At 37.4% G+C, this 14225-nt stretch overlaps 1 protein-coding gene across 2 annotated transcripts in view; it reads left to right on the plus strand.

Moving 5' to 3' along the window:
• The window catches only part of Nup98-96 (nuclear pore complex protein Nup98-96), a 75672-nt gene that overhangs the window by 10153 nt on the left and 51294 nt on the right, over positions 1 to 14225 (plus strand). For both annotated transcript variants that reach the window (XM_071587172.1, XM_071587174.1), the window contains exons 5-11: positions 1753 to 2007; positions 3884 to 3949; positions 4040 to 4087; positions 7113 to 7213; positions 12007 to 12184; positions 12837 to 13001; positions 13433 to 13685. In XM_071587172.1, coding sequence (XP_071443273.1) covers positions 1753 to 2007; positions 3884 to 3949; positions 4040 to 4087; positions 7113 to 7213; positions 12007 to 12184; positions 12837 to 13001; positions 13433 to 13685 — 1066 coding nt within the window. The remainder of the gene's footprint in view (positions 1 to 1752; positions 2008 to 3883; positions 3950 to 4039; positions 4088 to 7112; positions 7214 to 12006; positions 12185 to 12836; positions 13002 to 13432; positions 13686 to 14225) is intronic.

A 14225-nucleotide genomic window follows, 5' to 3' on the forward strand; every position in this document is an offset into this window, starting at 1 on the left:
TGTTGGTGGCCAAAATCCAGTGACTTTTTATGATAAACTTGAAAAGTAGTATTGTGAATAAATTCAACCTTTTTAGAATTTTAATTTTATCTTAATTCTAGCAGTCACAGTACTGACTCATGGACAGGTATTTCTTCTACCCTCCCCTCCTGCACACAGAGTAATGTCTCATTTTCTCAGAATGATAGTGATTGGGTCCCATTTCGATGACTAATCCACACCTTGTCTAGGCTGCCACAAAGGACATGAAAAATTTGATGCCTTTCTTTGTATCCATGTTCCATTGCTATAGTCACCATGGTTAAATGAGAAATCACTCATTGAAATAGTCATTTTGATGGTCAACTGTTATGCCACAGTAAATATGTCATTTTCAAGAAATTTGATCCACAATGCATTACTATTGCTCATTGAAACTGAGACTTATCTTCAATTGGCCTCCAAATAATCAAATTGCCTCAAAAATACTCTGCCCATCTTATATCACAGTCAATGGCTAAGGATGCAGTGTGTGAATGACCAGTGTCATTCTCAAAATAGGTCTGTGAGTGTAGCCGCGTGGGTGCTCAAGCCTCCAAGCATGTTTTCTTGACTGCAGAAGGGAGCCATTGAAGGGGAGTTGGGTATCAGGGCTTGGTTGTGATTAGTTACTCTCCATGTGTCTTTCGAACTGGCGGAAACAGATGAGGGGTATTCAAAATGACAGGGTGGTTGGAACAATCCCAGCACCACCCAACGCATTTGCTGAGTTGAGGGGAATTGTGTGCTTTACCTGCTCCCTTAGAATAAGCAAGGATTCTGGAATAACGATCATTTCTCAGCAATATCCCTGAACCATTAATACATATTGCTACATTTTTTTTTAATCAACAGGTAGCATTGTCTACGTGAAATTTCACAAAGACTTAATATAATCTTTTGGGTTTAAGCCAAAAATTACTCCACTATTTGAACTCCTAGTGTTGCTTGTTCCTTGAAAAAAGTCTTTGATTGACATATAGCTGTTAGTAATCCATTGACTTATTTGGTAAATTGTAATCATGCATAAAGCATGATAAATAAATAATGTAGATGCTTCCATTGCATTAAATTGGCCTTTAGCTGAAGAGCATCTCCCCAGCATAATCTGGAAAAACAACCATGTGCCATAATTACACCTTGTGTATATCTTTCATACAAGTGCAGTGTATACATATGCAGTAAGTCATAATGCATAAATGATGGAAAAAATGATGAAATCCATATTCACAGACTCATAGAAGTGACTCTAATGGTTATGATGAAAGTGAGGCTTTGCACAGTGGACTTGTTAATAATGGCATTAGGGCAGCCCGAGAGTAATATTATTTTCTCAAAAAATCATATATGAATGTAGGTATTTTTACAGAAACAAGAAACAGTTTCTGGATTATTATTTGCAATGTACATTATTTTAAACTGTCAATTATCCAATGCCAGGTTACTGACAGTTGGATGATCTGGTTTAGAAAGTTTAAGGGGCATTTTCTCTCTCATTGACTCCCATTTACTTCCCTTCTGCCTAGATGTATACAGCAAATGACATTTGATGCCACTAAATGCCATCTCGGTCTGAGATAGGGCTATCTGGCTGGGGTATGATTATTTCCCATAGGATAAACGATCCTATGTGATAAAACAATTAAAATGATGAAGGGACAGTCAGGCATTAGACAAATCAAAAGACAATTTTCTGTAGCGGTGGTGAACATCTTTATTGAATTTTTCATCAAGGTTTTGGAAGCAATCCTGGAGCGCCCACAGGAGCGGGGACCCCGGTGAAATTCTCTCCCTTAATGGGGACGGATTCCATGGTTAAGAATGGTGCACAGCAGACGATAAACACCCGGCATCAGTGCATCACCTGCATGAAGGAGTATGAATCGAAGTCCCTTGAGGAACTGAGGATGGAGGACTATGCGGCCGGGAGGAGGGGTGGCGGTGTGGCAGGGGGCGTCGGTGGAGCCCCCAACTCTGTGGTGACACCTGGTGAGATGAGTTTTGTGGAACCTCATACTGCTCAAGATTTAATTTTTGTTTTCCCACTATTTGCAAATGCAAAGTGCAAATCGCATTTGATGCTATGTGGGACTATACTAAATGGTATCTTTGTCGAAGATGGGGTTATCTGACTGGGGGATGGTTATTTCCCGTAGAATACTACCTTGATCAAAAATTTCCCGGAATTTATTCAGAAAATTATAAATACAAGTTTATTCATCTAAATCTATATTGTCCCCTTCAAAGTAATCCCCATCGACTGCAACACACTTATGCCAGCGCTTGATCCAATCCTCGAAACATTTTTTATATTCGGTTTTCGGTATGTCCATCAGTGCTTCCTGCGATTTTTCCATTACTTCCTCTCGGCTGCTAAAACGCGTTCCCCGTAATGGTTTTTTAACTCGATTGAACAGAAAGAAGTCACAGGGAGCCAAATCAGGTGAATTCGGTGGCTGTTGGATGGTATTTGTTGCATTTTTCGTCAAAAAATTACGAATAATGATAGCACTGTGCGACGGTGCGTTATCATTGGTGCAAAATCCACGAGTTTTCTGCCTACATTTCTGGTCTCTTTCGGCGAATTGCTTCACGCAAACGTCTCATAACGCCCAAATAATACTCTTTGTTTACTGTCTGGCCTTCTGGCAAAAATTCATGATGCACTACACCGTTGTAATCCATGAAAACCGTCAGCATTGCCTTCTTTTTTGACTGAAAACGACGTGGTTTTTTTGGTCTCGGCTCATTTGGTGAACGCCATTCACTTGCCTGATGTCTGGATTGCGTGTCGTACTCATAAACCCACGTCTCGTCTCCAGTAATGATCCTTTTGATGAATGTGGGATCGGATTCAGCCTCGCAAATCATGTCTTTTGCGACGTCAACACGGTCTCTTTTTTGCATGAAATTGAGGTCTTTTGGCATGCTACACGACGGAAACCCAAATCATTAACCACAATGTCTTGGGCGGATCCATAGGCAATGTTCAAGTCCTCCGCTATTTCTCTGATGGTTAATTTGCGGTTATTGACCAACATTTCTTTTACTTTATCAATTTTTTCACCGACTTTCGATGTCGATGGTCTGCCACTGCGTTCATCATCTTCGATTGACTCACGACCACTTCTGAACCGCTCGTGCCACTGGTAAACGACCGTTTTTTTTAGAGAATCGTTGCCGAAACACTTTTCCAACATTTCCAACGTCCGTGCGCCACTAAATCCGTTTTTTACGCAAAATTTAATACAAGTTCGTTGTTGCAAATTTAAATCCATTTCTGAAATTGTAAAAAATCGCCAACACACACAGAGATAGATGTACTCTTGGCTACGTAACTTTTGCAAATGTCAAGTTATGACACTAAGATTTAAAGGGAATATCAACAACAGATGTACCAATTTAACAAAAAAAACAGAACTCAAATCGGAACGATGGGAGCGCCACACGGTGGTTATTCCGGGAACTTTTTGATCAAGGTAGTATATGACCCTATGGGATAAAACAATATTATCAATGGTTTAAAAAAAAAATTACATTCTAAAGCAGTTATTAATGGGCGTCAGTCTGTATAAAAAATATTTTTTTGACTTGGGAAAGTAAATTTTACCCTGATTAATAATGGCAAAACAAGGCAATAAAGGGAATTCCCATAAATGAGAGCATGCCACAGTATCCGATATTTGAATTGGTACTTAAAAGCTGTACACCATAAACAATTGAGTAACTTTTATTTTATTTGTATTGATACAGACTTAGGGTAACATATTTATAAAAGCTGTTCTCCAGATAAAATTAATCTATATACTTAAGGGAAATTTTTGTCCCATTGACTCAATAATTTTCCTTATTTTTTTTTTTAAAGGATTTGGTGCTACTGGTGGTGTTTTTGGCAGTGGAACAACTGGTACCACACCTGGGAGTTTATTTGGTAATCCAGCTACTGGTATTACTCCTGCTGTAGGATTTTCAGCTGTGACCACAACATCTGCCAATTCTGGTTTCTCTTTCTCTGTTCCAGGATCCAATCTTTTTGGGGCAACCAATGCGGCAAACAAACCCTTTGGAGGTGAGTGCCAAATTCATTTTTGGATAATATCTTTTCAGAAATCTTTCAATTTGGATGAGTGGTCATATTTTGTGACACAATTATCATGAGATAATTAGGTTTTAATTCACAAGTAGCAATAAAAATTAAAAAAGGTTTTCCATTTAATAATGTTAAATTTTTATAATTCAAGCTTTTCTAATTTTTAGATTTCAACCTAAATTGTTCATGATTGTCATTTTTTGTATTCTTTTGCTGTGGATAAAATGTGAAAAATATTATATAGAGCTTATAACTTGTTAATTTGCATTTCATACCTATATTCTTAAACTAGATTCAGTGAAAACAAAATGGACATATTCCTAAATTTCTTTTGTCATAATTTGTAATAAAAATAACACCATCAGAATTGTTTAAAAAAATTCTGTGGGATATACAGCTTTAGATGAGAGAAGTTGGCATTATTTTCATTACTTAAAAAAATTTCTATTAATTTTATATCTACTACTTCTGAATATTTTTAGTTAAGATATCAAATTTCTGGGCTCATTAAAAACCTGGTGTGTTAACTAAGCAGACATTTACTAATGATTTGATGATGGATTTCTGTACTCATCTGGTATGAAAAACAATAGGTATAATGGTTATAGTTTATATGAGGTGCAGTTGAAAAGAGAAAGGAAAACTGATTTTGAAACAGTGGAGCATTCATGACCAAATATTTTGTGTTAAATGTGATTTACTTGTGGGCAGCGAAATATTAGTGCTGGATATGATGCAAATATGGAGTCAAAGTGCTCAAGTTAAGATATTGCAAAGCAATGGCTATCATTGTTTGACTCGTGCAGTAGTGGCATAAGATGTGGTGTTAAAGACTTGAATGATGCTGATGAATTAAATTTAAGGTGGCTATGGGAATCTTTGGAGCATACACTGTATCTTAATGTAACGAGTGCTTAAATAAAACCCCTAAGGGGAAAGCAGACTTGGAGGCGTTTGTCACCATATTGATGTCCATTGCAATATTTAACAAAAAATTGGTAGACGACATCCAGCAATTTTTGGGTTTTACAGTTAGGGTCTGGAAAGTAATTCATGTTTAAGAAATGTAACTATATGTTTATCTTCCTTATTATTACTTAACTATTACTTGTTTCAGTTGCATAAAAATGTAATGTATTACTTTTTCTGGTTTGCCTTTGTATACATAGAATGTTTCAGTGGAAAATCTAAAAATTACTTTTTTCTTAAAAATGCTAGAGAATTTTGGGGGCTCAGCTTGTATCCAGGGTTGGCTGCTTCTATTCAGGCCAATAGCGTGCATAGCTCCAGTTCTCTCATAAGTTAGTTTTCTGTTATTGCAATCTGATGATTTGCTGTATCTGATTGCTATTCTGCTATGAATATTCATGCAATCTTGCACTTTTCTAACATAATGAGAGGTGAGCTCTATCACATAAATGGATGAAATAAATTATACTCACTAGACAGTTACAGTCTGAAAGCAATCTTTGTGTTTTAATTTTCTATTCCTTTGAAGTTTCTTGAAATTTCTGTTTAAGGAAGACTCTTTAACTGCTCTGAGGAAATGAGGCGTGTTTATCTAAACATTTGTTAAGTTTCTGTAAAATTAGTAAAAACCTGTTAACCTTGCAGTAACAACATGACGAAGGAACCCAGTGGAGATGCAAAAAAAATCTCCGAGATCAAAAATTTAAGAACCTTAAGTTTTGTATGTATTCCATGATTATTTTTCTACATAGTTTCCTCTTTAGGTTATACATTTCATCCTGTGATGCTCCAGTTTTTTAACTCCTTCCAAATAATGTGATTGTTTTAGCTCTGGAAACTTGGCAATTGCCTTTTCATCTAAATAAGATCTCTCTTCCATGAGTCATTGATTCAGATAGGAGAACATTTAATGGTGAGCACAGTCTAAGGGAATCAAATAATGTGAATTGGGAGGAAAGGGGAATATGTCGGAATTGTAAGTCCGTCAATTTTGTGTCTGGAACTGTACCACAGTGAGCTGGGGCATTCTCAAAATGGAAGAGGCCTTTTTGAAAGTCAATTGTGGAGATATTTCTTACAGTTTGCACCAGTAATACAAAGTACTTATAATGATACTTTGTATGCACCTGTAGTAGCCTGGTCTTTTTTCTGTCAATGCAGAGATTAATCCATGAATGTGAATCCCAAAAAACCATTCTAACTGAAGGAAAGCTTTTGGCCTTGTTTGATATAGACTCCCCCCTTGCAACCCATTGCTTTGAAGAATCCAGGTATCTACTTTTGTAGCTATGTTTCATTTGCCGTGAAAAAAAGCTTCCTAACATCCTGAGAATGTATTCAAAACAGATCGCAATCTGGCCTTAACAAGTCACGTGATTTCATGTGGGCAATTGTGGTCCCCCTCTTAGGAATAGCTTACTCATATCCTTATGTTTGAATGAAATATTATGTACGTTGCCCACAGCACCAGGAATCTCCCGAACCTTCAACCTTCTATCATCCACTCTCTAACACGTAGCATGTATTTGATTGATGATTTTGGGAGTATTGACCTCCGGAGGGCTTTCAAAAAGTTCATTGACACTTGCGCTCATACATGTGCCACTCTCAAGATAATAAAATCTCTTGTAAACCATTTTAATCAGAGGTTCATATTTGCCATATTACTCTTCAGTAATCTCTTGATTCCCCTTTAATAATTTGCCTTTCGTAAAATACTCTTTCTCTGTACGTAAAATGTGTTCCTTCTTCCATTTTTTGTAATCCTGCCTTCGATGCACGTGCTTGATGCAGATGGATGCTAAACACCCCAGTAAAAGATTTAACTGGCTGTGGAACCTAGTATGTGTTCCTTCAAGAGATGCTACCATCTGAGAACAACTAACATGTGCACCAGTGGTGCCATTTCCTTAGTTTTGCCTGACCTTTTCAAACCAACCTCATGAATGGGGGACAGTGCACATAGATTTCTCATGGCGTGATGCCCAATGTAATGTGTCTTAGTGGCAACAATGGCCTTTTTTGTTTATTTCAGCTGCCGCACCGCAGCCTAGTACTCTGTTTGGAGGTGCATCTGCCACAAATGCATTTGGTAGCCAGGCCATGGGGTTCAGTGCCTTTGGACAGCAGAACCAGGTAGGTTGGTCTGTTTTTTAAAAATATTTCCCATTCTGCCTTGGCCTCTTTGCTGTCTGTGCACTGCTTTTACCTATAGTCCTATCCAACTGGTAGGGCTTTAAGTTAAGCAGCAGTTGTGCAAAAACCATACTCTTAATGTTGGCCACTGTGTAATAAATAATGTGATGACCTGTATGGGTAATGTTTTCTTGTTTTTCTTTTTGTGGAAGAATTTTTTTCTGTGAAACAAATCCCTTATGAAAAAGGCATGGGCAATAATTGTTGTGTATAGCAAAGGTCTATGAAATGTATCGGCCACTGTAGTGATATCGGTATTTTAGCATTTATGACTTTGAAAAATTCGTCGTTTGTGCATTTAGGGGAAGTTAAGATGTACTGAGAGCTCATGGTACTTACAAAATATCTCTACATTGAGTTTCTATTACCAATGGGGATTAAATAATCGCATGTTAGCTAATTCCTGTTACTTTTCAGGATATAATATCCATCAACATGGATATTTTATGTCATAGTATAAAGATATTACCTGGAAAACTATAATTCATAATTTGTCATACTTTTTATGCTTTGGTGGATAGCCATAGCATACATTACTCTTTTTGCTGACAATTCAAAGTTTTAAAAAAATGCAATGCAGAATAATTATTAAATAAATTTCTGGCATGCATCCCTACTGCCTTATTAGGGGGATGCCTCATATGCATGGTACAATGGAACAGATTCCCATGACCTCCACATTACATTAAGCTCTGCTCTTTTGGGCTTAACATTTCTGAAAGGTGAAGCTAAGTTAATAGGCGTGTGGTCAGACAATGCATTCTCTCGTACTGTTACCTGTACAAATATAAGTTCTTTTCGACATCTTCTTTCAGAAGGGACCCATCTTGTCACAATTATTATTATTAAAACGCACGTGTGCTGTTAGACAATTGCAGGTGGCACACAAGTCCCAAGTTTTACGCAATATCAAATGTGCCTTGGAGAAATAACATGATATCTCAAATCCAATCAATGTCACAAAAGATATTAAATAAAATCAGTCAGAAAAGAAACAATACCCTTGAAGGAAACTTCCAAACACCAATCTCTAGCACAAAAAAAAGGAAAATCCCCATCTAATCAACATCAGTTTCCCAATCAGCAAGAAAATAATGAAAACTAACCTGTTACGTACAATTTTAAGCAACACATCAATCAAATTATTATATAAATTATTAGCATTGTTTCTTGAAAGTATTTACCCTGTTAGGAAAGGGCTCTAATAGTTTTTCTGGTTAACTGTTCCAATCAACAATTGTTTTATTAAGAAATGAAATTTTTTTATTTGTTCTTTGTGCCTGGCATTTTACCTTGAATTTGTGACCTTTCCCCCCTAAAAAATTTGGATTTCCCACCTCTTTCCTTTGTTCTGCCCAAGCTTTCTCTGCCTTCTGGATACATTCCGCAAAGTCTGCTTATTTTTTTTATACTTTGTAAAGGTTCCCAGCCCAGTATTTTTACCTCATTAATTAGACTCACCATCCTCCTATGCTTCCCCAGTACATATCTGGCAGCCTTTCTTCTTTGTACCTTCTCCAGTTTTGTAATATGTCCTTCATGCGGGTCCCATTCAAGTGATGAGTACTCTGAAGCTGGTCTTACCAGTGTCTTATACGCCTTTTCCATAGTTGCTCTAATGCTCCGTTTAAGGTTTCTCGTCACTCAATGCAGTTTTGAAAGCTTTCTTAACAATGTATTCCATGTTCAGCCCACACCCTAAATCTTTGGTTAAATATCCACCTAAATATTTACAGCTATCACTTATAGGAATGACATTTTCTGAGAATTTGTACTGCCTATTGGTTCCATTTACATTGTTACTTAAAGGGATGGATTTGTATTTGCTAGTATTAATATCCATCACATTATTTCTCACCCAATTCGCCATTTTATTTACATCCCTTTGCTGCATATCGCGGTTGCTCTCATTCTCAACATTCCTGCAGATAATGCAGTTGACTGCGAAAATTCTTCTCTGATTTAATTTTTTCTGGGAGATCATTTATATAGATTCAAAACAAGAGTGGGCCTAGTACACCATCCTGTGGGACTCCCGATGTTACCCTTGCTTTTTCAGAATACACTTCCCCTAATTTGACCCTTTGTGTTTGACCTTTCATGAAATTTATGACCCACGTTATTACTCTTCCATCTGTGTGTGTGGTGATTGGCCCATCTTAAGCATTAATTGATCATTGTCAACTTTGTCAAAGGCTTTTGACTGGTCAACTATCATTATTCCCACATCCATAGAGTGATATTTCTTGGCAGAACCCATTAGCTGAGCTTCGCAGGAGTGCCCTTTTATGAAACCATATTGGTGACTCTGCAACCAATTCTCACTCTCCCAAAAATCCTAGAGAAAATCAGCAAGTATCTTTTTTAATAGCTTGCATACAACTGACGTCAAGCTTACCGGTATATAATTATCAACTAGTGCCTTATCTCATCCTTTGAAAATTGGTGTAACACATGCCTCCTTCCAAGAATTTGGCAGGGCATTATTGTTTAAGGCAACATTGATTTATATATTTTGAAACTACATTGCCACCCAATGTAAGCAAATCATTTTATATACCATGTGGCCCTTTTGATTTATTCGCCCTCTATTTCCTAATTTTTTCATAAATTTCTGCGCTCGTCGTTTTGATACTTTTAGCATTTAATATGTTTTCGCCTCCTTGCCGTCTCAGAGATGTATCTACAGAATCCATTTTGTTTACCATCCTCTTGAATACACATGCTTACCATTGTAAAATGAGTTAGCCTTTTCTTAATTGTCTACAATTAAAACTAAAATACATAAATACGTCTTCAATTAAAAACCTGTTGGGGCCAGTAACCCTCAGGTCTGTGGCATTGCTAATTCCGCATTTTTAAAAGACAGTGTGATATTTTCACTATTAACTTTGTGCCTGAACTTTTTAATCCACCTGCAAGCACTAGAAATCTATGGCCATTTCATTCTTCCCATGTGTGTAATGTCATGAGTTGGTGCCTCAATCTACTTAATCCACTCTCTCATAGATATCTTGATCAGTTTATTGACTGGAAAATCTATAGGCTGCAATGGAGAAGTCAATCTGCCAATAAATCAGTGGCAATGTACACCTTCAGTCCAGTAGTAAGGCTTTTTGCTGTCCCGTTATATAAGCCTTAAACTGAGTGCACACCAATGAAGACATTCTTCAGAAGACCAAATGGGTGGCACCTGTAACCACAGCTTCATACACTCTTCAAATATCCATTGAGATGAGCATGGATATAATTTTCATATAATGTACATATAGGCAACATTTATCATTTAGGGGTTAACAAAGAAGGGATTTTTGAACCTCAGGGCAATGTGAAAGAACAAAAATATAGCCCATCTTATTACCATTAGTCTGTATCATTAGTGTCTTAGCACCTGTAATGTCCATTGTTCCATTGATGCACTTCAAACGTTGAGGGTACATTATTCATGTTTCCAATTTTTCCTATTAAAATGCATCTTTTTTATCAAGTTTTTGTGGAATCCTATAACCTTTCTTTCATATCCAAGTGGAAGCTTTTGTGCTATTTTATTTCTGGTATGAATGCAGAGACCATTTGTCTTCATCAATCTCTCACACAATGATGTTGTCCCAGAAAAATTGGCCAAAGACACTCCTATCGCTAATGTTCTAGCTTTAGTTATACTATTTTTTTTGTTGAAACAGTAATTACATTCATTCTTCCTGTGATTTATTATCCAGTTCTAAAAATGTTCATCAAGCTTAGGCTACTTAGAAGGACACAGTTTTGTTTTTTACTCATATTCACATTCACTATGTGCACTTTCTGCTCCCTTCATTCTCAAATCATCTTCTCAGTTGGAGGGGGACCATAATGTTTTTCAGCTGCCCATTTTCTATTTTCTGAAGTGTAAATTATGAAGGCTGTATGACAATCCTGTGAGGTCACTCTAATTTTAACATTTTATGCAGTGATTAGTTTTGATGTGTGAAAGTAGATGTGCACAGCAAATTGAAAGGAACATATTATTCATTGAACCTCTTACTATCTACTTACATTACATTACATTACTATTAATAACACATGCTACTACTTGCTGGGGATCAGGACGGTGCGATGGTTAACGAACAGGCTTCCCACTTAGAGGGCCCAGGTTCAAATCCTGGAGACAAATATTTTTCAGCGGTAGCCCAATCCCTACTTGAGGTGCTTTGTTGAGAGCACTTTAAGTGAGTATGCCATCTGTCGGATGGGACATTAAACTGCAAACCCCTTGGTACCTTTCGTTTAGAGTAGGCTATTGCCGACGCCGGGTTTCTCTCTACCTTTCTCCTTTCCCATCCATCCCCAATGGTGTAAATGACCTCAGCTGTCCACCGCCTCCCCTAAAGCTACTAATACAATTGGTGGACTACATAATGGAACTTTTGTGCAACTGGCCATTAGTGTCTCTCTAAAGATATATGGCCGGTAATTTAAAATGAAACTTTCTGAATCTCGTATCTTCAGTAATGGGGATAAATGTGATAAACAGATTCCTGTATGGAAAGACTGTGTATTAGCTAACTAAATGGTACATTATTTACTGGTGATACTGTAATTTTCAAAAATGGACTCCAAACGGTAAATGGAAATGATTAAGAAAGCATAATTTGTATATTTGCCTTGCAATACAAACTTACGTCCTTTCTTTATGCTACCATTGTCTTGGTCAAATTGTTGAATTTAGTGTTAAATAAAATGTGAATTTTCAGAGTATTGGACTCTTTGGTCAAACGAAGAGTCCATTTGCCACAACTGGGACCACAGCCCTTGGATTTGGTGCAGGAGCTACTCAAAATGCAAATGCTGCTGCCCAGGCAACCCAAGGCGCTGGCCTCTTTGGTGCACCCAAACCAGCCACTGCTCCAAATGCCTTTGGGACCCCTAATGGTAATAAGTGTTTAATTAAACTATATCAATTCCTTTGTGATCATCAATGCTATGCAGTTGATGAATTCATTTCCCTTTCTTGGTAAATGAGTTTCTTCATAAATAACACTACGGAAATACTCTTGTAACTGCTCTTGAGTCCTGATTTAGGTTTTCACTCTGTATACTTACTTATATATTTATTTTTTAAGATACGTGTTGACTGTGACCCACTCTTTGATGTCTGCAAAGAAAATGTGCAGGCAATGTGGCATTCACCATACTTGTTACAAACATATCTTATAGGAAATTTAAAAATTATTTTTTGCAAAAAAAATAGGCCCTTCTGAGTGTTTGGCATAAACCTGGGGTTAACTTTTGTTTAGGAAGACATGGTATTTTAGTTATTTACTTAATCATATCACGTGCAGTCTATCGTATGCTTCCATTCAATATAGCCAATAATTTGTTTCAGGATGAAACTTGGAAGTTAATTTTTACAGAATAGATTGCCGCACTTCCACCAGAATGTTTGCAATAATCTATATTTAGGTGGATATTTCATCTTGGAAATATTATTAAGCCAGTGAAATTTATAAAATTTATGGGACAGGTTATAATAATTGTTAAGGTAATGGTTTGTTTGGGTAATCTGAATAATTCTCCATTTTAGCCTTTGGCACAGCGACCTCAGCGGCTCCTCCAGCATTTGGAAGTGCTTTTGGGGCTCCTAGTACGAGTACTGCCCCTGGATCGTCTGTGTTCGGCCAGCCATTCAAGCCGGCCACTACTGGTGCATTCACATTTGGCCAAACAACTCAAGCAAACACTGGTTTGGGTAAGTTAAAATATTAATGTAAAGTATATTTTTGATGTTACAGAAACATGGTCATTGAAGCAGGATGGTAAACGTAGATTTGAGGATTTTGAAATGTGGGGTTGGATAGAAGGCATGAAACTGAGTAAAGAAAGCAAATGCGGAAGTGCTAGGCATGGTAAAAGGGGAGGAGAAAGGATTGTGGGGAGAACTCCAAAGGAGGTAGGAAAGGTGGAATGCAGAGCACTGAGGTTGGAAATTGGATGATGAGGAATATTAGATAAAGGAGAGAATATTAGGCAAGTGAGGAAGTGGTAGCAGTGGGATAGGCCTTGAATGGACTAAATGAAGGGCCATGAAATTTTTGATGAATTCTTTATTTCAGAGATGCGTGGGAATAATTTGCTTCCTTCACAATTGATTGCTTCATTGTCACTCTTTGTCTCTTGAAGGTACAGGTCTCAGCCTTGGACAGCCGTCAATCTTTGGGAACACAGCAGCCAAACCTGGAACTGGTGGTGTTGGTGGGGGCCTGGGAGGTGGTGGGGGTTTGTTTGGAGGGACCACTGGCACGTCAGGCGGTGGGGGTTTGTTTGGTGGAGGTGCCAACACTGGAACTGCTCTTGGCAGTGGAACTTCTACTTTTGGTGCCAGCAACTCGGCAATGGGACTAGGCACGGGTGGATCATCTCTCTTTGGTGGAGGGTAAGGGACACTCAAAAGTCATTTTGTCAACTGCTCTTTGGAAATCCCTAGTTTGGTTTTAGTAGTGCAATGCATGGGAGCAATGGAAATTTGAATTGGATTTATGGCATGCCCAGAATTAAGTCCTATGTAGAGCAACCTCCAAACATGTACGTAGTATTGGCTGAAGATGATGATACCAAGTATGAGTGTGTGGAGTTTTGAACTTCCCTTTTGGGAAAAAAGTTTTGATATGTTATAGAAATGGAATGCAGGGTAAGCATTAATTTTTCCATGGAGGATTCAATGTACATTGCATTTTCTATGTAATGTATGTACATATGCATGTATGTAGTATTAAATATCTGCAATACCATTTTTGGAACTAAGTACATTTCAATGTAAATGAAGGGGGTATCATTTAGTTTTAATTTTGGCTAAAACATAATCAAGATAGAAACTCAATTATTATTTGTTATTTATAAGACTTGTTTACATAGTCACCATTCATATTTATAATAAATTTCTCCTTCATTCATAGTATTGCGACATCTCTCAGTG

The sequence above is a fragment of the Hetaerina americana genome, unplaced genomic scaffold (assembly GCF_022747635.1).
Source record: "Hetaerina americana unplaced genomic scaffold, ioHetAmer1.1.p SCAF_3, whole genome shotgun sequence".
Lineage (NCBI taxonomy): Eukaryota > Metazoa > Arthropoda > Insecta > Odonata > Calopterygidae > Hetaerina > Hetaerina americana.